Source organism: Myxine glutinosa, chromosome 7 (assembly GCF_964187855.1).
Source record: "Myxine glutinosa chromosome 7, kmMyxGlut1.1, whole genome shotgun sequence".
NCBI classification, from domain to species: Eukaryota; Metazoa; Chordata; class Myxini; order Myxiniformes; family Myxinidae; genus Myxine; species Myxine glutinosa.
In genome coordinates, this window is record NC_136267.1 from 181688745 (window position 1) to 181716656 (window position 27912).

The 27912-nt window shown below is 44.9% G+C and overlaps 1 protein-coding gene across 1 annotated transcript in view; it reads left to right on the forward strand.

Moving 5' to 3' along the window:
- The window catches only part of LOC137415493 (polyunsaturated fatty acid 5-lipoxygenase-like), a 214856-nt gene that overhangs the window by 127259 nt on the left and 59685 nt on the right, over positions 1-27912 (forward strand). Inside the window, exons 7-8 of the mRNA XM_078782592.1 lie at positions 11336-11508; positions 26668-26814. Coding sequence (XP_078638718.1) covers positions 11336-11508; positions 26668-26814 — 320 coding nt within the window. The remainder of the gene's footprint in view (positions 1-11335; positions 11509-26667; positions 26815-27912) is intronic.

Sequence of the window (27912 nt, forward strand, 5' to 3'; positions counted from 1 at the left end):
AAAACTGATTTGAACTCAGCTGCAGGCAGAGGCGGGTGGACAAAATGTGGTTTTGAGGCTCGAGGTGCAGGGTGGGTCCTTAGCCCAATAAACAAGTCCTTGAATGTGTGTGCCAGACAGTAGATAATATGCTCACCGCCCACGTACAGGGAAAACATGTTGCCAAACGCCTTCTTCACAAAGGGAATAATTAATTATATATCTTTGTAGTTTCTAGTATGTCTCCTAAATCAAGGACGTAACCAACCTTGGAAAGAAATATAGACATTACATATCCTTTGATTGTTGTGTATTCAGCATGTGTATTCAATCATTATCCTATGCTTACATCTTTTTTGTCTAAGTTTGGCCTTCTTCAGGAAGGGACGATGGTAGGTGGGTCTTTATGGCCCAGTTTTGCTTTGTCTTTAGCGCAGATTCTTGTCTGATATTTTGCTATATATGAAATGCCTTTTTGCTTATTTTGCAGCGAGTGTCTCGAGAAATTGCCCGCTGCATGTCAGGCGGTGCATTCTCGAGCCTTGCTCCACACTGTGTGTTTGTAATCGATTTTATTAAACATTGTTGCTCTGATCTTCTTCTTCTTCCTTCCCTTGAGGTCTTCGACCGACAGATCTGGTGTCAGAAGTGGGATCATCCAGGTGTGCAGACGAGGTGGTTCCTCACGTCCCAGGTCGGGAAGGAGGCCCTGCCGGCACCTAATTTGGGTAAGCATTTTTGCACATCGAAATTGAAAGCCTCCTGCCTTACTTTGGATGTGTGGACCTCTGTCGGCTGTACTACCTGGCTTGTATTCCGAACCATATTTAGTTTAACCAGAGCAGCAGTGGGTAACGAATCGATTATACAGGGCGCCCGAGATAAGGAGGGATACCCCTCAGGTAAGCTTCCTGCGTGGGAAGCAGGTAGACCCATATGTGGGTGATAGATAATAGGTGTTAAGTTACTCCGGCGTGAGAACTGCGTTTAAGGCTAGAGATCGGGGGGCGACCCGATCTTAGGACTACCAGGAGGGATTAACCCAAGAAGGTAGGAAGAATGGGTAATAAGGTAGGAAAGGAGGGAGAGCCGTTGAAGAACACTCCAGCGTTTTACATGAAAAGAGATTATGGGTATGCTGCTTTGCAACCGGGCAAGGCATGGACTATATTGACCGAGGGTTTGAATACGCCTTGGCCAGAGGAAGGGTCATTTGCAATAGACAGGTTAGATGTGCTATATGGGGCTTTAGATGCCCTAGAGAAGAAGAAGAAGAGACTCCCACCTGATTCATGGAAGGTCTATAGTTGGTGGAAGGTGGAGGCCTTGAAGAGACAGGCAGCCTCCAGACAAGCGAGTTTGCGAGGAGAGTTGGGTAAATACCAGGATGAGCGCAAACAGGGTCGAAAGAAGCAGGATAAACAGATGAAGGCGCTCGCAACGCAGACAAGCCAGAGGCTAATGGTAGCCCGGATTAATTCCGATGAGAAGGAACAGGATGAGGAAGATGAAATCCCTGTTTCCTATCCCCCCCATGGTCCAGTCCCAGGATCTAAGGCACGTACCCGACACCAGGGCGCTATAGGGGAAACAAATGGGAGACCCCCTAAAGTTCAAAAGACCCCACAACCATCAGCCCCTCAAGTCGAGGACGATGGAGATAGCGGCACAGACACCCCGGGGTTTCCACCCCCGATAGGTCCAGGTCAGAAAGTATACCCTTCACTAGTGGAGTATCAGGCACCAGTGCAACGTGCGATAGAAACAAAGGGAGTGTTCCCCATGCGATGCGTGGGAATAGATGCAAACGGCGTGGTAGTAAGGGAACATGTGCCTTGGAAAGAATCTGATTTAACGGCCATGCAAAAGAGGGTTCAGGAAATGTTGATCGACCAACCTTTGGATATAGTAATATTGCTCCGTCACTGGATTACAGAGGATGCCCCGGATTGGAGAGATATTTGTCATTTGGGAGCATCTATATTGCCACCAAAGGTATGGGCAAAGGCTAAAACCCTTTCATTATGGCCAATAGATGACCCCATGGCTCGGATGCCACCCATGACCGGAAACGATTGGGTCATTTTGAAAAATCATCTCCTGACCAACATTGGCAATGCGCTCGCGCCACCTGGAGGGCCAGATTGGGGAAAAATTGGCAACATAAAACAAAAAGCAGGAGAGACTATCGGCGACTATCGAGAGAGAATAGAAAAAGCGATAGCTCGATGGGGCGGGTTAGGATTAATCCAAGTCGAGGACCTACCCGCTCCCCTGGTGAACAATTACCTAGTAGAAGGGCTTCGGCCCGCATTAAAAAAACAAGTGCATGCCGTCCTTTTCGGTTGGAAAGGAATGGGGACCAATGAATTATGTACAAAACTCGAACAATGTCTGGGATCCTCCTCGGAGGAAAAGAAGGAAATTAAAGACGAAATGTTGCAGATGTTGGTAAGGGAAAAATTGGCCCAGCAACAAGCAACAAAAACAATGGGGAGCAAGAAGAAGAAACAAAAGGGGGCAGAAATAATGGGAAGTGACAGTGAGAGTGAGTCAAGTGATGACGAGACACTCGGTCCGGCACTGCAGGCAGCTGTGATGCAAGTACCCCGGGGACCACAAGGGCCTAGTGGGCCAGGGAATCAGACGTGGAGACAACCCCAACAACCCCAACAACCCCAATGGGCTGCTCCACCATGTTCTGTGCTAGGTCCCCCACCGGCCTATTGGCCACCACAAATACCCATGCCAGGATGGGCACCGCAATGGGGACCCTCCAATATGGGCCCCACCCCATGGGTTACCCCCAATTCGGGCATGCCATACGGGCCTTGTGCCCCAGTCCAACAAATGCCGAGGGGAGGGCAAGGGCGCCCACCTCCCTACAAAGGGGGGCGAAGGCCAAACCAACAAAACCAACAGGGGGGTCCAGGACAGGGACCCCCAGGGAGAGGGGCATGCTTTGAATGTGGACAGATGGGCCACTGGAGACGGGATTGTCCAAATTATCCAAGGGGACCACGAGGACCCCAGGGACAGCAAGGGCCGTCATATGGAAACGCCTATTGACGGGACGAATGCGGGCCGCCAAAGGAATGTCCATTGATAACAATGACCCCAGATGAGGAACCGACCTTGACGTTAGATGTAAATGGACAACCACTAGAATTCTTAGTGGATACTGGTGCGACTCGCAGTTGTATCAATAAGGGACAACTACCTACTTTGAAACCCACACACAAGAGCGTCCAAATCCAGGGCGTTTCAGGAAAATTAGAAGCTCTCCCCGTATCAAAGGAGACCCGAGTAATGCTCGGACCGCTAGAAGCTAAGCATGCATTTCTCATGACCACTACTGCCCCAACTAATTTACTAGGACGGGATTTGCTGTGTCGATTAGGTTGTAACATTGCGTGCACCAAAGAAGGTGTATACGTCGACGTCGGAGAATCGAACCGCGATTTGTTAATGATGGCATTGCAGCGCGCCAGCCCCACCGTGTATTGGTGGCGGTTGGAGGAAGGGGCTCTAGCAACATGGACCCATGTGATCGACACGATTGGCGCGCAAACACAAGAAATTCGTGATTGGCTAGAAGAACACCACATAGCCACAAAATTGAAATACAACCCGCCGCACTGCACCGCATGTTATGACGCGACTGGAAGCGATGATTATTATTTAGACATGGTTGCGGCAGCTTTAGGGGAAACCTCTGATCTTCAATTATCACACATATGGATTGGCCGAGAGGGCATTGGGATTACGGTAACCTTGTCGCCGCGCCAGAGATCAAAGGCTAAGTACCCCGAGGGGATGGTAGCGCATGTTACCCTTAGCACCGCCAGAGGATGGCCACCCGAGAGCATTGGATGGATGATGGACCGACTGCGGAAAACGCCAGTAAGGCGTCGATACAATGTTGAACACCGAACGGTCCATGTGTTGGACAACAATGAAGGGTTCATAATTAATTTGGCACCTCAGGACAGACGAGTTCGATTTGAGATGGTGGAACTACCACCCAAAGCGGCACATATGGTTAGGGCGGTCTCCACGACTCCAGGGGACTCCGATGGGTTGCTCGACACCGTCACCCCGTCACTATGGGCGCAACACGAGAATGAAGTAGGGCGCATTAGGGATGCACCCCCGTTGGTGATTCCAATTAAAGAAGGGTTACCTTTACCACACATTCGGCAGTACCCACTTCGGCACGAGGCTGACGCAGGCATTTTTCCGGTGATAGAATCGCTCGTGCAGCAGGGAATAATAATCGAAACTAATAGCCCATGTAATACCCCCGTATTCCCAGTGCCAAAACCAATGACAGGAAAGTGGCGATTTGTGCAGGATTTGCGAGAGATTAATAAAATAATTCAGGGTATTCATCCGGTTGTACCAAATGCAGAAGTTCTGATGACTTCCATTCCGCCAGATGCTACACATTTTACAGTCATAGACTTGTGTTCCACCTTCTTTTCAGTACCAATAGCTCCAGAGTCCCAGTACCTCTTCGCTTTCACCTTTAGGGGGAGACAATTCACCTGGACAGTGCTTCCGCAGGGTTTCGCAGATAGCCCTACCTTGTTTTCACGAGCGCTGCACCGCGATCTCGCAGATGTCCAATTGGAAGGCGGCTCGGTGCTGTTGCAGTACATCGACGACTTATTAATCTGCTCTCCATCCAAGGCAGCCTGCGAGACGGATTCACTAGCGCTGTTAAATGCGCTGGCCGAGAAAGGCCACAAAGTAGGCCGGGAAAAATTGCAATTTGTGCGGGAGATAGTTACATACTTGGGACACGCGATTTCGCATGGGAGACGCAAGCTCAACGCGAGCCGGGTCACGGCCATCATGGAAACCCCGTTGCCTCGTACACAAAGGGAGGTGTTGCGATTTTTGGGAATGGCAGGGTATTGTCGTACATGGATAATTGACTATGCGTTACTAGCAAAACCTCTGTATGAGGCGACGAAAAACGACCAGCCACGGATGGTGAACTGGACGGACAATCGAATACGCTGCTACGAAGGACTCAAACGAGCCCTGGTAACGGCCCAAACCTTGGGCCTTCCCGACTATAAAAAGGCCTTCACACTTTTCACCCATGCAGTAGGGGGATTCGCGCAATCCGTGTTAACTCAGACTCATGGAGATAGGGAACGTCCGGTAGCCTATTTCAGCAAAAAGCTTGATGCGGTAGAACAAGGCTTTCCGCTGTGCTTACAAGCCGTGGCGGCTGCCCGATACGCAGTTGAGCGGACGGCCGACATAGTAATGGGACATCCGGTCCTTTTACAGGTACCGCATTGCGTCCATACGCTACTACAACAGCGAAACACACAGCATCTCACAGCCACTCGACTGATGCAATACGAAACGGCATTAATTATGGCACCCAACGTGACGGTGATGCGGTGTACCGTTCTTAACCCAGCGACACTTTTGCCAACAAAGGAGGAGGGAATCCCGCACGTTTGTACGGACGTGGTCCAATTAATATCAACGGTAAGGCCTGACTTACAGGACACACCGCTACAGGAAGCCGATCACACCTATTACGTCGATGGTTCAGCCAAACGGGCTTGGGACGGATCCCTGTTATCTGGGTACGCAGTATGCTCGGATACAGAAACGGTCGAAAGCGGCCGCCTCCCACCCACCTGGTCAGCACAACAAGCTGAACTGTACGCACTCACGAGAGCGTGCGAAGTAAGCGAGGAAAAGGCAGTGACAATTTATACTGACTCGGCATACGCACACGGAGTGGTCCACGACAAAGGGGCCATATGGAAAATGAGAGGGTTCCTCACTTCAGCGGGAGCACTCATTAAAAATGGGGACTTAGTGCGAAATCTGCTTCATAGTATTATGCTTCCACGTGAAATAGCTGTAGTTAAATGCCGAGGTCACCAGCGTACAGACGACGCTGTGGCCCGTGGAAATGCCCGAGCCGACGAAGCAGCAGCACAAGCGGCAAACCAACAGGTTGGGTATAATATGCCAGTAATTACGCGCAAACAGGGCGCTAAAGCGACCGCCCAGACAGACGTTCCGACATCCGCACCTACAGAGTTCGATGTAATACAATTACAAGCCGCGGCCTCAAACGTAGAACATCAAGATTGGATTAAATTGGGAGCTCAGCGCCCCGCAGAAGGACAAATGTGGACGATTAATGACAAACCCGTGGCACCGCGAGCTTTATTGCCATGGTTGGCACGCATGGCGCATCAAAATGGCCATGTGTGCCATAGGGGGGTGATGAGGCAGGTCACTTCCACCTGGGCAGCACCAGGCCTTTCGGCTGTGGTTACCATGGTCTGTCGCTCGTGCGCTATATGTCAACGGCATAATAGGGGGGCTCCCCCCAGGCGCCACCACAACGCGGGTCACCCGGCTCCCGTCGGGCCGTTCTGTCATATCCAGTTCGATTTTTTCAATTTACCGCCTTGTATGTCCTTTAAGCATGTATTGGTAGTGGTGGACATGTTCACCAAGTGGGTAGAGGCCTACCCATGCGTCAAGGCTGACGCTATAACGGTGGCCAAGTGCCTTTTGCGGCACTTTATATGTCGATTCGGCGTCCCGCAGAAAGTGTCATCCGATCAGGGCGGGCACTTCACAGGGGACGTCATTAAAGCCGTGTTAAAGGCCTTGGGAGTGATACAGTCGTTCCACTGTGTTTACCACCCGCAGTCGGCGGGACTTATAGAACGAACGAATGGCACACTGAAAGGTAAGTTGGCAAAGATTTGCGACGAGACAGGCCTCAAGTGGCCGGAGGCCCTTCCGCTAGCGTTAATGAGCGTGCGCTCTACTCCAGGGCGCACCACTGGTCTCTCTCCGCACGAGATATTAATGGGTCGGCCCATGAGTTTGCCGGTATCGGCGCCAGTGGATATGGCAGCCCGTGAATTACCTATCATGGATGACATGCTTCTAAAGTTTTGCATAGGTCTGTCCCATGTGGCGCGCAGCATACATGAACGTGTTCGGGAGGCCCTGCCGGAGCCAACAAGCATGCCTATCCACACCTTCGAGGCAGGAGATTACGTGCTGGTGAAGCATTTCACCCGTAAGACTGCGCTCGAACCAAGGTGGACGGGGCCATACCAAGTTCTTCTGATCACACCAACAGCGGTGTTTTGTGAGGGCAAGTCGTCCTGGGTACATGCCACACTTGTAAGTTGGCCATACCCACAAACACAGACACCTCAAACGCACCACCACAGATCGAGGATGCTGCACCACCGCCTGTTAGGGGTGGCAATCACACTTAGTTTAATATACCGCTTTGCCAGCACTGCACCTGCCGTGTCACGCCTCAAGTGGGGGGACACGAGGGCATGGGCGAACACGGAGACATATGCATATGGCGACCAAACCGTTAAGGTCTACCGGCAGAGAGTTATCTGGGGTCAGAGGATAAATATACCCTGCTGCCATGTGAAGGAAGACGTATGGACACGGATAATGTGGAGGGCGTTGTACACAGACTCACATGGAAGGAAGACAGGTTTTGCTGCCCTCAGTCGTTTGAAGCAAGCGCCACGACAAGGCGGCGCACCAATAGTAAACATGGCCAGGCCAGGTTACAAATGGGGAAAGGACTCGAACAATTTAACCACGCATGTATTACTGAACAGCGGCACTACTCTGTTACTACAATGTGAATTCATGACGTCACAGAGCTCCCCCTACGACTATAGGCCACCATGCATCTCACACATATTAATTCCGCACCCACGGATCGAAAGCAAAAAAAAGCCAAAGGAAAATACGTATTGGACAGTGACCCGTGCAATGGCGAAGGTACAGAACCGATCACGTTGTTGGGTGTGTATGCATTTTCCTCACACCAGTACGACAGGGATAGAAATGGTAGTGCTGCCCCTGTCCCTACGAGATATGTGCTCAGGACCCTTGCGTACCCCATGTCTGACCACAACCTTGGAACTGATAGGCCCAAAATCCCCAGCAGTGTGTTCCCGGGAGTTTCGATATACCCCACCCATTAAGCAGGCTTTGTTAGACAAACCACCTGATCCAGTCTGGGTGACAGAGCAAAAGGGACGGGTGTGTCTTATAGGAAAGGGACACGTTCAGATGGGAACCTCGGAATGCACCCATACCCTGCCATCCGACACCAGAGGGAGAGAAAAGGGAGGTCCCCTTGTAATAACCATAGATGACCAAGCCCAGCATAACGTAACCAAGCTAACCATATCTTGGGGAGCACCAAGCGCCACCCGCGTTGAGATCAGTAAATGCATGGCCTCGGCCCTTATCCCACCCCATGGAGTGATGTTTGTTTGCGGAAATAAGGCATATCCATACTTACCCGACCAGTGGGGAGGGACTTGTTATCTGGGATCCATTTTTCCCAAGGTAAATTTGGTAGATCATTTTAATGAAACAGGGTACACCCCTACCCACGAGAGGAAGAAACGATTCTCTCTTTGGAACCCGGATGGAACAGTAAGACTGGACGGACGCTGGTGGCAGGTCCTACTAGGAGCATTTTTTCCCCAAGCGGGAGTGACTATGAATGATTGGCGAATAGATAGTCTCGCATTAGTAATGGAACGAATTGGAAACGAAACTCGAATCGCAGAACTACAATTGGAAGACGAATTAGTGCATATGCGAACAATGGTGATGCAGAATCGAGTGGCTTTGGATATGTTGTTAGCAGAAAAGGGAGGAGTATGTGGGGTAATTGATGGAAAATGCTGCACATATATCCCAGATCACTCGGAAGGCATAGAGGCCTCAATCATTCGGCTTAAGGCCGCGACCCAGGATCTCACGGATAGCCGAAAGGAAAGGGAAGAAGCCAATAATGTATGGTCCAGCATATCAGCCTGGTTCAGAGGATGGACAGGGGTCATTGTAAAATGGCTATTGACAGGCCTGGCCATAATCGTGGGAATCGTACTCACCGTAGTTATAATGAAATCCCTAATCATGATTTGTGTGAGAAAATGTTTCACAGGATGGACCCCATCCACCACCACCAACGGGATGCTACTTTCACTATATGGGAAGGATCCAAAGGCCATTGGTGAACCGGCCAACTCTATCGTCTCGGACCCCCACGATTGGGTTGATGGCCTCGACGTTTCGTGGCAAGAGGATGTGGCTTTAGGGATCTATGATTCCTGGCTTGCAATCGATGAACCTATTGATGCTTGGGATTCTGATAATGATTATGATTTTAGTTGGGATGATTTAACCTGTGATTTAGAAAGTGTAGGTTCTTTTAAAAGTTATTGCTATTATGCCAGCAGTGAGGAGCGGATGGCAAACATGTATCCGGGATATCCGGGAGAACCACCCTCACCACCACTTACACCACCCGTAACAACCACTTTGGGATCGTCTCAGCTTAAAACACCCAACACTTTGAATACTGACGTTGACACAGACTATGTGGAGATGGAGATTTGTGATTATGAGGAGATGGATATTGGTGATGACGAATGTGCCTCCTTTTCTTCCACAGAGCAATCACATGTACAAGGCTTGATGGCATTGGACGTCGATTGTTTGCCCTGATTCGTGAGGACCACGCCTGCATAAGGAGGGCCCCAAATCTGGCTGGCAACTGGGTCGCACCTACGCCGTGCCGAGGGTGGATTCGGGATCTGGCCGGGCGGCAGCAATCTCCTAACCAGGCGTCGTCGTCGCGAATTATGGCTAACAATTTATGCGTTGAATGTTAGACGGCCAGTTAGGGCCGGTATCTTTCTTTGAGCATGCGTGATGCTGTGTCGCGCCTGGCATGTGACTAATTGGGATGCTGACCACTGGGTTATACGGTGTCTTTCCAAGGAGTTGTCATGTAAAGACAAAGGGAGGAACTGTTAGCCATTAGGGTTTAAACCCCATGACTCAATTGATCATAACATCTGAAATTATATATCGCGCTTCTGAAAACTGATTTGAACTCAGCTGCAGGCAGAGGCGGGTGGACAAAATGTGGTTTTGAGGCTCGAGGTGCAGGGTGGATCCTTAGCCCAATAAACAAGTCCTTGAATGTATGTGCCAGACAGTAGATAATATGCTCACCGCCCACGTACAGGGAAAACATGTTGCCAAACGCCTTCTTCACAAAGGGAATAATTAATTATATATCTTTGTAGTTTCTAGTATGTCTCCTAAATCAAGGACGTAACCAACCTTGGAAAGAAATATAGACATTACATATCCTTTGATTGTTGTGTATTCAGCATGTGTATTCAATCATTATCCTATGCTTACATCTTTTTTGTCTAAGTTTGGCCTTCTTCAGGAAGGGACGATGGTAGGTGGGTCTTTATGGCCCAGTTTTGCTTTGTCTTTAGCGCAGATTCTTGTCTGATATTTTGCTATATATGAAATGCCTTTTTGCTTATTTTGCAGCGAGTGTCTCGAGAAATTGCCCGCTGCATGTCAGGCGGTGCATTCTCGAGCCTTGCTCCACACTGTGTGTTTGTAATCGATTTTATTAAACATTGTTGCTCTGATCTTCTTCTTCTTCCTTCCCTTGAGGTCTTCGACCGACAGATCTATATATATATATATATATATATATATATATATATATATATATATATATATATATATATATAGAAATTTGTTTTTCACTAGGAAGCTGTGGGCTACGATGTGTAATGTACATAAAGGTGGAAAAAGTCTGATTTAATGCTACTTAATTAATGGTGATTGTGAATGGTGTCTTTGACTTTGCATAGCAGTAATCACCAACATTGCGGCTGTGGTGTAGAAATTGTGGGTGGAGTCAGGCGAACTGTCCAACCAATGGGTGGAACGCGGGCGCAGGAACGGACACAAACATGCATGGTTCCTTGTATAGTTTAGATTATCTTGTTAATACCACTCATGAAAGAGGGATGAGCCAAAGAACAGTCCAACACTATCTGTTTTATTTTGACAAAATTAATAATTCACTTGTAACGGACCCTTCTTTTTCCTACTGTTGATATTCCTTTCAATTACCGTATGTCACTTCAACACTTACTTGATCATTACGAGCACATGACCTTATGTAATCCATTGAAAAACATGTCCCACACGATATCACCACATGACAGCTTTTTGGGTAAGCCAACCTGCTTGATGGCATTACACCGACAAATCTTCATGTTCAGATTCCATATCAAACTGAAAGAATTTATATTTCTGTTTGAACCAATTAAAAATGGTGACCCTTAATTTTTTTACCCTAAATCTCCATGGGCAACTTTCGACTTCAAAGCATGAAAACACACTTGTAAATGCTGTAATTAAAAAGTATATAAATACATTTTGCAAGATTGATTTTGTGACATAATTTATGATGTTGCAGCAACGGCGATGAAGCGGTGGAAAGAGGATGCTTTCCTGGGATACCAATACCTGAACGGTGCAAATCCATTTGCCCTGCAACGCTGCAAGGCCCCTCTTGACAAAATGCCGGTCACCGATACCATGGTGGCACCGAGCTTGAAACGCTCGCTTACACTCGAGCAGGAGATGCAGGTGAGGTGCCCATAATCGTCATCAGAGTGCAGGTGAACACTGTTTAAAGGACTACAAAAGGACCCAATGGCAGGAAGAAGTGGTTTCAGTCAAACCTTTTATATTATAGCAAACTAGTGTGTGTGTGTATGTGTGTGATTATGTCACCCCCATACAGTGACACACACGCGTGATTTTTTTTTTTGCTGTGATTTAACTCACACATGCAATTCTGAGTCCTCAACCACCCCTCCCTGCCACTCACCGAAAGTCCTTCCCCTCTCAAAGCCTCAACCTTACTCTCCAAACTCTGCGCCATCTTTTTTCTCTTCCTTTCCCTCTCCCGCGCAAACCCTAACCCCAACCCTAAGGCATCAGTCCCCTCCTCACTTCAAGCCTTCAATCCCTCCCCCCAACCACCTCTCATCCCTGCTTTCCTTCACCCAATCCTCAACCTCCTCTTTCAAACTCTGTCCTACCTTTACTGTCCCCTGTCCATTTTCACACTCCTTTCACTCGTAGAATCAAACAGGCGTTCCCACACCGAAACGAGGGAATATGTAACACTTTCTGTTCTCCGCAGAGGCAGATTGTGATTCCTTGGAGCCCCGGGCACAAAAAATATTTCGCCCCAACATCCCCTAAAAATATCAATGCATCAAAATTCATTGATCCTTCCCCTCTCAAATCCTTCCAAACATGGACTCCATCTGGCCCGTCTGGAGACCATAATACTGGTTTTCCGACAATGCCATCACGGACATCACAGAACCCCACCACGGTTGTCTATCTAACTCACAATTTCAAGAGAAAATAGTCGGAAATAATAGAAGAACTTGCATAACTCCCATGGGGAAGATTCCCGCGGAATGCCACGTACTTATTTGGGTGGTGTATAAACTGCAGAATACTGCTTCGATCGTTGAGGCCTATGTTCACAAGGCCCGTGACGTTTATCGGCTCAAAATGCTTTTAACTGTCGCTTTGGTCGCTTTACACTGAAGGTAAAACTTGTATGGAGGGCATGTCGATTGTGAACACGGCGTTATTGGCTTCGCATAGCAGAGTAATCACCAACTTGGCGGTTGTAGTATAGATATTGTATGTGGAGTCGGGTAAACTGTGCAACCAATGGCTGGAACACGGAAGCACGGATCGACGCACGCACCGCTCCTTTTACAGTATAGTTTAAAGTCCTTTCACTGCTGTCTGCCGACATTAGTTGGCGGATGTTAAAGATATTGTACCAGATGATGTCCTTCATGTTAAAGATGATGTCCTTCATGAAGAGTAGATGGACTTTCACTGGCACTATGAACAAATTTCAAAAATTACACGTGCAGTGCATCAGCAGCACTGCTGCGCCTCCCAGTCCATGATGCAGTTGAGCAGATTTGTTCTGCATCTGATAGCATTAGAAAAAGAAGAAGAAGAAGGATAAGAAAAAGACTTGCCTTGTGAGGACATGCACATTCGAAGCATGAATATTATGCTAAGTAGTCTAGTAGGAAGACTAGGTCCCCCTGCACCCCCCGGAGATATACTTCTAATCAGTGTTTCTAGATTGGAAAAAATGTGTAGAAAATGACTAGCTATGGCCCCAAGCTGAAAAAATGTCCCACATACCATTTGTATGCAAATTACTGCTGCCATTATCAAAAAAACGATTTTTGACATATCTCAGCCAATATTGCAGATAATTGAAAAATGAAGGTGTCTAGACCCATGTTTTGAAGGGCATAGATCATGATAGAACTATTCATAACATGATTACATGTGTCTATGGTATACTAGTATGCTAATTAGTGCTTTATTTACAAAATAATCACAGTTTTACGAAATAATAGACTCATATTAAGGTCCGTCTACACAGACGTTAACACAAAGTTTTATTTTTCTAAATACCCTGTGAAATTCACCGAATGCTCTGTGAAACCTGGGATTCTTCTCCAGCTTTTTCAAGGGCCCGACTTTTCCCTTCCCTTTGAAGGCACTGGTGCAGTCTTCTCCGCTGAACACATAGTACCCCAGGAGAGTGGCACAGTAGTCCTCTCCCAGGGATTCTGCCAGCTCAGAGACGTTGACAAGTTGGCGATGCTTCCCTGACCCTGTATCCAGGTACACCGTCAGCTTGATGTTGTGGGCATGGTGGAGCAGGATCAGGAGGATGTCTGTGTCCGGTGTTCTGACTACAGCGTTCTTGTATCCGATGGTAGCAGCATGATGGAGGTACAGAACCACCCTGGTATCAGTCTCTTCCTGGTTGCTGTAGATCGTGGGGAGTTCACGTACCTCGACCTGAAACACAAAAAGGCACCGCATTTCAATCACCAGTCACTGCCAGTTTCAGTATATCTCCGGGGGGTGCAGGGGGACCTAGTCTTTTTTTGATAATGGCAGCAGTAATTTGCATAAAAATGGTATGTGGGACATTTTTTCAGCTTGGGGCCATAGCTAGTCATTTTCTACACATTTTTTCCAATCTAGAAACACTGATTATAAGTATATCTCCGGGGGGTGCAGGGGGACCTAGTCTTTTTTTGATAATGGCAGCAGTAATTTGCATAAAAATGGTATGTGGGACATTTTTTCAGCTTGGGGCCATAGCTAGTCATTTTCTACACATTTTTTCCAATCTAGAAACACTGATTAGAAGTATATCTCCGGGGGGTGCAGGGGGACCTAGTCTTCCTACTAGACTAAAGCCTAAGGGATGGCAGGAGTCCCACCACAAGCCTTGTGCATCATTGACTGTTAGTATGTATACCTTGATTGTGCTTCCATTGTGGACATGCTTGTTACAAGGTTTGTCCAACTTCGTACAAGTTTTTTTTTTTTTTTCAGTTTTCCTCTTGCATACAGCTTGATGAATCGTAACTTGTATAGCTTAAGTTCAAGTTTGATAGTTTAAGTGGCACTGAGTGGATTATCCTCAACTCGCAACAGTACCCGCCTTACGGGCAGGGCTTCAATTGGAAGGCCCGAATGAAAACGTAAAATATCAGAAATTGAAGGCTTTTTTATTTTTAACGATTCATATAAACATCCGTTGAATCATATCACACGCAAATCATCAAAATCTAAACGGTACATGGCGAAACAGTACATGGACGATCACGTACCACGTACGACTCGCGTCTCGCTGGCTCTCATGTTGTCCCGATAATGATCCTTCCGCAGGTTCACCGATGGAAACCTTGTTACGACTTTTACTTCCTCTAGACAGTCAAGCTCGCTCATCTTTTCGGTGCACCGACACGGGCTGAGAACGGCCCGTGCAGGGGCTGATCCGACGATCTCATCAAACCGTCCGATCGGTAGTAGTGACGGGCGGTGTGTACAAACGGCAGGGACTTAATCAACGTGAGCTGATGACTCGCGCTTACTGGGAATTCCTCGTTCGTGGGACACTGTCTCAAGCCCCAGTCCCCATCACACATGGGGCTCAGCGGTTTACCCAAGCCTGACGGCGAAGGGCAAGGTACACGCTGGCCCGTCCAGTGTAGCGCGCGTGCGGCCCCCGGACATCGAAGGGCATTAAACGTTCATTAAACATTAAACGTTCATTAAACATTAAACGTTCATTAAAGGATTACGAAACGAAAAAGATTACGAAACTACGTTCACACCATCACGTCAAACACTACCGTGAACACATACATCGTCACAACATCGTCACAATGAGAACATCGTCACAATGAATGTTATACGAACGCGAATGTCATGCGGGAGTCCAAACCTGAGAATGCTGGAGATTGCTGAAATGCAAATGCAAATGCAAAGCTGAAATTGGGAAAACTAAATCGCCTATTTTACTCCCAGGGGTCCAAGGATTACCCACCCAAAATATCTTTGCGATCGGTTCAGCAGTTTTTACGCCACCTTCCAACAGACAGACGGACATTTGGTGAATTATAGTAAGATACCTCTGTTGAATTATCTTTCAATCAACAGCAACCCTCTCCCCCTCCAACCCCATCATCATCCTCCTCCTCCCACTCCACCTCTGCCTCCTCCTCTGCCTCCACCATTCACATCTTCCAATCAACAGCAACACTCTACCATCTGTTACCCCATCGTCATCCTCCTCCTCCTCCACCATTCGCATCTTCCAATCAACAGCAATCCTCTCCCCCTCCAATCCCCATCAGCATCCTCCTCATCCCACTCCACCTCTGCCTCCTCCTCCGCCTCCACCTTTCACATCTTCCAATCAACAGCAACACTCTCCCATCTGTTACCCCCATCGTCATCCTCCTCCTCCTCCACCATTCGCATCTTCCAATCAACAGCAACACTCTACCATCTGTTATCCCATCGTCATCCTCCTCCTCCTCCACCTTTCACATCTTCCAATCAACAGTAAGCCTCTCCCCTCCAACCCCCATCATCATCCTCCTCATCCCACTCCACCTCTACCCCCTCCTCCGCCTCCACCTTTCACATCTTCCAATCAACAGCAACACTCTCCCATCTGCTACCCCATCGTTACCCCGTCTCCGACGTGTTCGGTGATGTCTCACTTCGAATGAGCAATTGTTTGGAGTGTGTCACATCGGTGTGTGTGTGTGTGTGTGTGTGTGTGTGTGTGTGTGTGTGTGTGTGTGTGTGTGTGTGTGTGTGTGTGTGTATGTATCCAATGGGCTGAGATTGGTGCTTGGCGCTGGCCACTCCACAGGCCCTCGGCGTTCTATCCAATGACCAGGGAATTGCCGGTTCAGCCATTCTCTTGCATGGATGCTGTAATTGGCAGGAGTGCCTTCCTGCTGGAACCATGTTGGGAAATCCCCATCTGTGTTTAAGACACTGGGGAATGCTTCCTCGTTGAGTATACGCCAGTAGGCGTCTCCTGTGACTGTGCCATCAAAAAAGAAGGGGCCTATGATGCAGTCTTTCCAGATGCCACACGACACTATCACAAGATCGGCACCTTGTTCCTTTGAAGCAGTAAACCAATGAGTGGATTGAGGGTTGTCTTGGGACCAGTAGCAGGTGTTCTGTCAGTTCACCTCATCATTTGCGTAAAAAGCAGCCTCTCATCACTGAACAGAATTGTGGATGGGAAATCGGAATTTTGAGCACATTGTTCTGCAGCCCATTCACAAAATTCCATCTGTTGGTCTGGATCATCTTCTATGAATTTCTGCAGGTTGTGAAGTTTGTAAGGATGCCATTTGTGTGCTTGAAGAATGCGGTGGACACTCCTGTCTCAGCGGACAACCACCAAAGAGACCTTTTGGAGCTTTTTGTGAAATGAACGAGGATGGTAGTAGCTGTGTGGTCGTCGATGGATGTCCTCGGAGGTCCACTGCATGGTTTATCTCCCATTGATCCCGTTTCCCTGAACTTTGCTACCAGTTTGCCGACACAACTGTGTGCAATCGGTGCGCGGTCCGGATGCAATCCGTTGAATTCCTCAGTGACCTTCTGATATCTCCGATTTCCTATGAGCAGGATTACCTGGATGCGTTCTTCCTTATTCAGTGACATCATGGACACCTTCCAGAAACGAACAAAAATCATGAAAACATCATTCTTAAATGAAAAAATAATGAATCACTTATTTTGCCCTATGGTCCCAGACTTGTGGGACACCCTGTATCTATGCATGTGTGTGTGTATATATAATAATTATCAATCAATCGATCATGGTTTTATTATCAATTCGTCGCAGCCACAGCTGAATTGTCAATGATTTACAACAGAACATAAAATACGAGATCATGAAATAAACAAGTCAATAATTTGCAATCACTATAACATACAAATAATTAAAATGAACAAGCATTCTGAGTATTGCGCTGCATTACATGTCCCCTACCAAAGTTCAAAGTGCCATAACTTTGTCAAAAATGATCGAACATGCAAATTTATGCACGGTTCATGATGGTTTTCAAACTTGATCTGAGGCATGCTGAGACACGTGTGTCACGCCTCGCCTCGTTGATAAGCCCGCAAGGTCGCTCCGTGGAGCGGCCTGCACGTATTGCATTGTGTGAATTATATAAATTATTACCAACTCACGGTCTGAGGTACTCGCGATTCAAGAGATATCCATTTTTTTTTTTCGTTTAATTAACGATATCTGCCAAACCACGTGCCCTATCGCAAATTCCAAAAGGACATTTTAGTAGACTGACATGCTGAACAGATTTGTGAAGTTTCCCCTCGATTGGATCAAAAATGAGGGAGGGGCTCGGTTTTAAAGGTTCATGCTTAAAAACGTCATAACTCTGAAACCATCAGTAATTTATTATATTTTCCGGTTCACGATCAATGATCGATGTGTATATATATGTTGCTCGGCTTGGCTCCGCCCCTCCCGAAAGCGCACACTGTGTCGCGCTGTTGACGTTCGCGAGACGAGGCTGAGGACGCGCAGTGCGGCTTGAGGAGAACTCGAGAATAAACAAGAGATATCCATTTTTAAAAATATTTTCGTTTAATTAACGATATCTGCGAAACCACGTGACCTATCGCAAATTCCAAAAGGACATTTTAGTGCTGAACAGATCTGTGAAGTTTCCCCTCGATTGGATCAAAAATGAGGGAGGAGCTCGGTTTTAAAGGTTCATGCTTAAAAACGTCATAACTCTGAAACCATGTGACGCATGACATCATGCTCGCTGACTTTTTTGTTCGTCATGGGTATGCGATTCTGCCTGCAAAGTTTGGCCTCGATCTGTTCAGCCGTTGCAGAGAAAAATGGGTTTTCGTGTTTTCACGAAAAACAATATGGCGACCGAACCACGTGACCTATGACGTCATAATTATCATTAAAATATTCTACAGACCGAGTCCATCATATGGTGAAAATTTGATCCCAATCGGTACTATTATTGCAGAGAAATTGGTTTTTAAAGGAAATTAAAACTTAAATTGGCACTGAATTAAGGATCATCAGAATTATCAGAATTACCAAAGTTCAAAGTGCCATAACTTTGTTAAAAATGATCGAAACGTCGTGAAGTTCGAACCTGACCTGTAACTTATCATGAGGAAACCAGGTGCCAAGTTTGAAATCATTAGCGTTAAGCGTTTAGAAAAAAAGCCCGGAAAACTGTTCTTTGCGTGACGGACTGACGGACTGACGGACTGACGGACTGAGGGACGGTGTGCAAACCTCTAGTCGCCTCCGGTGTACACCAGGAGGGGACTAAACAGCATCGTTTAAGGTACACACATTATTGTGAAATACACCCATTGCCATAAAATACACACGTATAAAATACAGCCCCTGCCGAAAATACAGCCTTCCCACAAGCCTGCCCCTGCCGAAATCTCAGCTATCTGCTCACCTTCACTCTTTCATTCCTCTTTTCTCCAGCCTCTGGAACAAACTCCCACACTCCCTTCAATCCCACTCCTTCCTCCACGTCTTTAAAACAGCTGTTCACCACCATCTCTTATCTTACCCCATCCAAAACCTTGATCTTTTCTACCCCCGCTAGTTCACCCCAGATCCACTTTGTTTGAAATTCCAACTTCTTTCCTGGAAGTCCTGGCAGTGTCCATATGTTTTATACCTCTCCCACCCCCCCGCCCTTCCTATGCCTCCCCCCCCCCAAAGCCCTCTCCCTCCCACAGATCTCTCGATGTACCTGCTCTCAAATGTTGTGTTTGTGTCCTTCCCCCTCTCTCCCCATCTTGTCTACCGCTCCCCATGTTATATATTTTATGTGTCGGTTTGTCTTTCTGTGTGATTAATGTTAGCTCTTTCACGAGCCTCGATCTTTTATACAAAAAAAAACAAAAAAAAAAACATGTAGAAAATACACATTGTTAAAATACACACGTATAAAATAGCTACAATAATAAGTACCATGTTCCAAGATAAAAAATTTCCTTGAAATATAAAACGGGAAAGAAAAGGTAAATCTGTTATGAATCTCACTTGGAGAATATGTGTTAAGAGATTAATGTTACTTAGAACACATTCATGGTATTCAAAAGTCTAACTATATAAGGCATTGCACTCATTCTGTGACGTTCAGTCCTGCACCTAATTTCTCTAAGCTTATTGCTGTGACGTAATTGTCCAAGTGACGATTGTTTGTTTGGTAACCAGATATATATATATATATATATATATATATACATACAGACTTGGCATTTAATATGGAATATATTTTTTTTCTTGACTTGGGTTTACTTTCTGAACTCAGTATATCAATCTGGAGAGTTTCTTTTACGCTTCGGTGATGTCTTTGTTAAAAGAACCATGTCACTGATTGTCTGTCGCAGCAAGAAGTCAATAACAGGATTATATCACATGTGGTGTGACAAAATGTACGGACCGGTACATTTGACGATTGGCTTCACAATCGGGTATATAAGGGTTGTTGCGTTCTGTATTCGTGGAAAACAACTGCTGCACGTCTACAAAATTTATTGCCGCTTCCTCTGGAGATGGTCCGTCAACTCGACAATGCTGTTTGTCATGGAGTGGTGGCTTTACGAAATTACGGCATGAAACAGCGTGCTATTGTTCGGCAGTATGGTATCACTCAAGGTCAGGTGTCAAAGATCCTGAAACGAAATGCTCAGAGGGGTGTCCCTACTCCAATACCGAGGCCAGGACGTCCCCGCAGAACCACAAGGAGGGATGATCGCCAGCTGCACCGGTTAGTCCGCAATGGCCGTACCAAGTCAGCTAATCGGCTTAGGGCTGAGTTGCAGCAACTGACAAATGTGCCTGTATCCAGAAGGTTAGTCAACCAACGACTGGTTCAAGCAGGCTATCGTGCCAAGCGTCCCCTGAGAAAGCCATGCCTGACCAGACAACACCGCCAGCGCCGATTGCAGTGGGCCAGAGAGCACCGTCAATGGCAGCCAGGACACTGGAATCACGTGATCTTCAGTGACGAGTCTATATTTCTGGTCTATCTTCAAGATGGCCGCGTCCGAGTGCGCAGACAAGTGCATGAAGCCTACAATGAAGATTGTATAGTGCCAAGAGTCCAAGCTGGAGGTGGTGGGGTGACCGTTTGGGCTGCTTTTCATGCAGGTGGCAAAACTGACCTGGTTGTTCTGAATGGAAACCTGAACCAGTTCAAGTACAGGGCCATTCTGGAAGAAACATTGCTTCCATTTGCTCGTGCAGCCTTTCGAGGAAACTTTGTCTTCCAAGATGACAATGCACGGCCTCATTGTGCTCGCATGATCCAACACTTTCTTGCTGACCGTGGTGTAGAGCATATGGAGTGGCCTGCCATGTCCCCGGATATGAATCCGATGGAGAACTTGTGGGCAGAATTAACGCGTCAAATCGACAACTTGGACCAGCAGCCCACCTCTGTGCATGAATTGCAGCAGGCTATTGTCGCTGCATGGCAAGCGATTCCTGTCCAAACCTTGGCAAATCTCGTGAACAGCATGCCTCAACATGTACGTGTGCTCCTGAATGCTCGTGGGGGTTACACGAAGTACTGAACTGTAATTTTACTGTCCGTAATCCCAGTCGTAATTTAACTTTTGTTTTTATTTAAAAAAATTTTGGCTAATGTGCAAAATAAGGAGATACTTCTGGGAAACATGCAGAAGTTTAACACAGTACTGTCCGTGAATTGAGTTCGATATCAGTTTACATCACTTTCAAGGATCAATTTATTTGCTTCGAAATGTCAAATGTGGTTTTTGTTTCTATTAAAGGTCACATTAACAAAATCTAGAATAATTTCAACATAATTCCAATGAACTTTTGGTTCTAAGTCATCTTGAAAAGTAAGTTCACTCCCACCAAAAAAAATATTCCATATTAAATGCCAAGTCTGTGTGTGTATATATATATATATATATATATATATATATATATATATATATATATATATATATATATATATATATATATATATATATATATATATATATATATATATATATATATGTATATATATATATATATATATATATATATATATATATATATATATGTATATATATATATATATATATGTATATATATATATATATATGTATATATATATATATATGTATATATATATATATATATGTATATATATATATATATGTATATATATATTCAGTATATTAGGGTGGTCCAAAAATTTAAAGATTGGATTTGCATTTCTCCACAAGCCTGCCCCTATTCCTGTTGAAGAAAGTAGTTTGTGGTGAAACGTTGAGCTTGATTGGACAATCGTTAGAGGTTGCTCAAAATGTTGACAAATTTTAATGAATAATAAGATACAGAATTTTTAGCATCATACATCAATTCATAGATAATTATCTATTTTCAATTACTCAAATTATTTATTATTGTTGTTGCTGTTGTTTGTTTGTAAACTAATAAATAATTATGTACAATGTGCCATTGTACAATGTACATGTATGTTCAATTGGTCATTGTTCAATGTTCATTCATATCGTCAAATTAAGTTTAAAAACAAAACAGTAGATTAAACATTCATGTATTAATTTGACAATAAATCATTTATCGGAAAAAATAAATCATCCATCAGAAAATATAAAATATCTATCAGAGACGATAAAACAAATCTATCAGGACAATAAAACAAAGTAAACATCAGAATACACATAATTTGAATGATTTTACTTAACATTGTTTTCAGAAACTTGTGTTTCAAAACATTGCCTACTTCTTTGACAAGATGGCTTTGGTTGACACTGGAAAGTTTTCACGATGAAGTTTCACAACTCTCAACACAAATTGCTTCTGCTCTTCATTCTTGGTCAGAGTGTCATGGAAAGTTTGGATGAGAGCAACACCTCACTCAGCACAGTCATTGATAACCTTCATGCTGCGTATCTTCTTCTCAAGCTCTTGGTATGAGTTGGCTGTGTTCCAGAGGTGTGGCTCCTTTTCCAGAAAACTCAGTGATACTTCTTTGTCAGACTCTGAGATGACAACACCAAATAATTCAAGAGATCGACTTGTGATGTCGGTGTCCACTGAGTCAGAAAGCCTGAAGGCTTTAGCATCTATCCTATGAAGATTGTTTGGCTTTGGAGCCCGCTTGAAGTTCTTCACCATCTTTGCCTTTGTCTCATCATCCACCCGGCTATCAAAAAGAGCTAATGCAGCAAGGTGTTCTGACAAATACCAGAGGTGTCTCGTGAATGCTTTGACAGCAGTTTCACGGACAACCATATCTGGGTAAGAATCAACGGTTGAAAGAAGAAGCAAATCATTGAGAGGTGCCTTTGTGGGTAGCGGCACCTCATGCCAGAATCTCGCATACACAAGTGCAACAAAAATAGCAATCTGTGGGATTCCCTTCAATTCACGTGATGTTAGCTTTATTTGGTCTTTGAAGAGAACCATCTTGAGAGCATATATGGCTTTCATCATCCAGCGGGCATTGTGCATAGCTCCTGGGGCACGGAATTTCACCTCTCTGGCCTCACATCCACCCAGAAATGTATGGCATAGTCTCAGAAGTTCTTCATAGTCATCACATGGGTGTTGTTCTTCGAGCGCAGCTGCATAAAAAAGTGTCATATTCTGACGTTCAACAAGGTTATCGGAAAATATTTTATCTTCTCCTACTTGGAACCTCTTCTTGTCAATTAAAGACCACTGTTTCTGAAACCTCTTGAACAGTCTGATCTCAGGTCCGCTAGTGGGTCCTATGACTTTAGATGTAACATCAGAGAGCATTACTTCAAACACATGATGACGACATGCAATCCAGACAAGCTTCGCATCCAAAGCTGCTTCAATGAGGGTACAATTATGGGTACATGCTCTGTTTCTCAGCCCTGTGTTGGATGCAGTGGTGTCAAACACTATGCCTTTCACCAACTGTTTGACATTCCACTCCTCAAGAAGTTGTATGCATGCATTTGCATGTGCTACACCAGTGCCTTGGGGAATTTTTGGGACTCCAAGTAACTTCTCGGTATGCATACCAGTTACAAGTATCGCTTCCCGATCAACAGATTATTTGTGATTGCCAGAATAATCAGGGAGCAGTTCCCCATCCAAGTGTAGTCGGAGTTATTCAGTGGCCATTATTTTTCTTCCACGAATTCGAGCACGACGAATTCCACTGTGTGACAGAGAAACGTCTTCAATGGTATGACCAAGAGATTGTGCAAAAGCACTGGCCACAAACATAGCACGCTGATCTGAGAGATTTACTCTGTCCAGAGTTGCCACTGTTGCTGGAGTGATCACCTTGATGGGAGCCCTTTTCGCCTGTTTGGCAGAAGATGGACTTTGGAGTTTGAATTCATTGTCCCCTGAATCGGAGCTTTCAATCTCAGACTCATCATCATCATCAACCACAGCCGATGTTGATGGAACAGATTGCATTGCTGTTAGAGTCTGAGCAGCATGTTTCTTCTTTCTTTTATCTTCATTCTCAAGCCTGATACGCTTTCTGTTCTCCTTCACTGCCAGAGTGTTGTCCACAGATCCCATACGTGAACTTGGGGGATCCTCACGCTGCATGATAAGGAATGCTTTGTCTTCTTCATTCGTCATTTTCTCAAGCGCATCATTTGGTGAGATATCGAAGAGGGATTGAAGATCCTCTTTGAACATCTGCTCCTTCACTCTATAGTTTTCGAATGTCTTGGTTCTATTTTTATTTTCCAGTTTGTAGGCATCATACAACTTCAAAAGTTGGCGCTCACAGGAATCTACTCTCTGCACTGGAATTCGTGCTTTCTCTCAGTATGCACACGCAGCTTGTACACTAAGTTTGGCACTTTCACGAACTGTATGGTGTTCTTGTATGTGATGGTACACCATTTTCTGCAATGTGTGTCGTTTGGTTGGTAGTCCCCCACATATTATTTCCTTTTCAGACTTGCCCAGCAACCAATCTGTGGAAAAGCTGCAAGTTTCTGCCATCTGAAAAAAACAGGATAAATTTAAAATGTTATTTTTTGAGCAACCTCTAAATAAGTTCCAATTGACCTCATATTTGGTTCATATGATGTTTATAAACATAGGAACAAGGGCAGCCTTGTGGAGCATGGATATTTAATAGTATTAAATATTACATATACAGTCACTTGAAAAAGTAAGCACACCCCATGTAAAGTTTTGACTTTTTCAACATATTTCAACACACAGCTATTTGATCTTCATTTCAACAATATTGATAGATAAAGGTGATATAATATAACAAATATCATGAAACATTTACATTTTGTAGTCCATTGTATAATTTAAATAAACAAAAATGCAAATTTCGCATGTGGAAAAAGTAAGTACACCCCTACATTTATCACTACTTCAAATACCTAAAATTAGAATCAGGTGCACCAGCTCAGGTGCAAATGATTAGAACATCGTCGGAGAGAATCTTGGAGGAACCTGTCTTATTTAAACCTCAGACATTTAGTTTGGTTTGTTCTTTGTTGTTGAAGCGTGTGGCGTCACCATGCCTAAATCAAAAGAGCTCTCTGAAGCCTTCAGAAAGAAGGTTATCAATGCCGATGAGTCTGGGGAGGGATTAAAAAAGATCTCCAAACAATTTTGAAATCAATCATTCGACTCTCCGGAAGATCATCTACAAGTGGAGAAGATTCCAAACAACTGCCAACTTGTTCAGGCCAGGCCGCCCCAGCAAGTTCAGCCCGAGAGCAGACCCCAAGATGCTGAAAGAAGTCTCGAAGAACCCCAGAATGTCATCACGGGACCTACAGGTAGCTCTTGCCACTGTTGATGTCAAAGTGCACGAGTCTACCATTAGAAAGAGGCTGCCCAAATTTGATCTACATGGGAGGTGTGCCAGGAGGAAACATTTGCTGTCCAGAAAGAACATCAGGGCAAGACTAAAGTTTGCGAATGAACACCTAGGCAAAGACCAGCACTTCTGGAACAATGCAATTTGGCCACAGTACCAGAAGACATGTTTGGTGAAAACCAAAGACAGCATTTGACCACAAGAACCTGATACCAACTGTAAAGCATGGTGGTGGAAATATTATGGTTTGGGGCAGCTTTGCTGCATCAGGGCCTGGGCAGCTCACCATCATAGAATCCACTATGAATTCTTCATTGCACCAGAGGGTGCTTGAGCATAATGTGAGGCCATCTGTCGGAAAGTTGAAGTTGAAGCTCAAGCGACAGGGGACCTTGCAACATGTCAATGACCCTAAAGATACAGGTTAATCCACCAAGGAATGGCTGAAAAGAAAGAAATGGAGGGTTCTGGAATGGCCAAGTCAAAGCCCGGATCTAAATCCCATCGAGATGTTGTGGGGGGATTTGAAACAAGCTGTGCATGCAAGAAACCCCTCAAACCTCGCGCAGCTGAAAGAATTCTGCATGGAGGAGTGGGCAAAAATGTATCCCAGTCGATGTCAGAGACGGGTAGACAGTTATAAGAAATGCCTACTTGAGTTTGTTTCTGCCAAAGGGGGCAACACCACCTATTAGAGCCAAGGGTGTATTTACTTTTTCCACATGCGAAATTTGCATTTATGTTTAATTAAATTATACAATGGACTACAAAATGTAAATGTTTCATGATATTTGTTATATTAAATCACCTTTATCTATCAATATTGTTGAAATGAAGATCAAATAGCTGTATGTTGAAATATGTTGAAAAGGTCAAAACTTTACATGGGGTGTACTTACTTTTTCACCTGACTGCATCTGTGAACCACCCTAATTATATATATATATATATAAACATACATACATACATACATACATACATACATACATACATATATATGCTGTGCAATTCTCAATTTTATATATTGAAAAATTCCTGAGGTTTGGCAACAAATAAAATCACAAAAATATCCCATTTGATGATAATGGGGTGAAATTGTTGATGTGGACTTTTTAAAGGTCTGAAAAGGTATTGGGGGTCATAAGGGTCTTTGATGGTCTTGGTAGTCTGAAGGTATTGAGTTTCTGAATGGTTTTAGGGTATTAAGTACGCACATCTCCTTTTTCAGTGTCGATGAAAAGATAAACATGTATTGCTTGCTCAAGTGATGAAGAATGAGTGAAATACACATGTAAAAGTTTGCATTTTCGTTATAATTTTACATCTCTAATTCATTGGCATAAACAAGTACGTGGCAATTGATCACATTTCATCGCTATTAAATCCATCTTTTCAGGAAATTATATTATCGCTTGTTGGCCAATAAGCAGAAAATGAGAGGTTGGGGCTAATGGGAGAATGATTTATTTTCATTTTCAACAAAGCATGAAATTTACAGGAAGGAAACATCTACATTGTGGATTTCAAGTATTTTCACGGGATTGAGGCAGATTGCAAGACCCAATCAGAGAATATGACCACTGCAGCCCCCGTCTGTATGCTCTACTGCACACCTGAAGGAGAACTTCTCCCTATTGCCATCCAGGTACTTAATCAAAGTGACAGTGGCCACCTGAAGCTTTGCTTTGTCAATATTGGCCGAAAACAATTGTTTCTTCATGAATTGGTTGATAATAATTCCAATCTTATACCATAAGACAGATGTTCGTCTGTCTGTCAGTGTGTTGCCATTTTCTCAGAGATGGCCAAACAGATCTTTGTGAAACTTTCAGAGGTTCATGAACGAGTGATGACGAGTATTTTCAGCAAACATTTTTTTTGGGAGATTTTGAAAGAAAATAAATAGGTACTGAATAAATCGATAATAATTAAGTAATTAATCAATGAATTGATGAATCAAAAAATAAAAAATGCGGTTTTTGCCAAAGCACTTGTTCACTATTTTGCCAAATTTCAGCTTCTCAGCTCAAAGGGTGACTGAGATGACTATTGCCCGGCAAACAAGAAAACAAACAGAGCGAAAACTGAGAACTCCCTTTCGGCACGCGTCATCCAGTGCCTGGAGATGGAATAGGAAAGGAATATGAATCACGAGCCTCGATTCAGTATACAAAATGAATGAATGGTCGTTTTAAGGCCATTTTCCCCGCAAGAGCGGTGGTTAGCCCCATGACGATTGCCCCATGACAATCATGGTTCCCTGTTTGAGGCAATGTTTTTATGGCCGGATGCCCTTCCTGACGCCAACCCTTGGTCACGCTCTCACGATGCGCAGGGATACAGTGTACCTATTCTAAACCGGGGTACACACCGGGATCATTCATCCCAGCAAGCTGGTACTCAATTTGCCGACCTCGGAAGGATGACAGGCTGAGTCATCCCTCCTGGCATTAACTCAGCGATCGACTGGAATAGGAAATAGCGGAATAGGAAAGGAAAATGTGCAAAATAAATGTTTGTATGATGATAACATAGCGTCTCATGTACAGTCATGAATTATAATCGTCAGTTTCAAATAAGCCTGTGCCCCTGTGGCGACGTATGGTGAGGCGAGTGTAGCGAACCGATCCACGCTAGTAATAATAAAAGAAAAAGTGTGTGTGTGTGTGTGTGTGTGTGTGTGTGTGTGTGTGTGTGTGTGTGTGTGTGTGTGTGTGTGTGTGTGTAAATAAATAAATATATA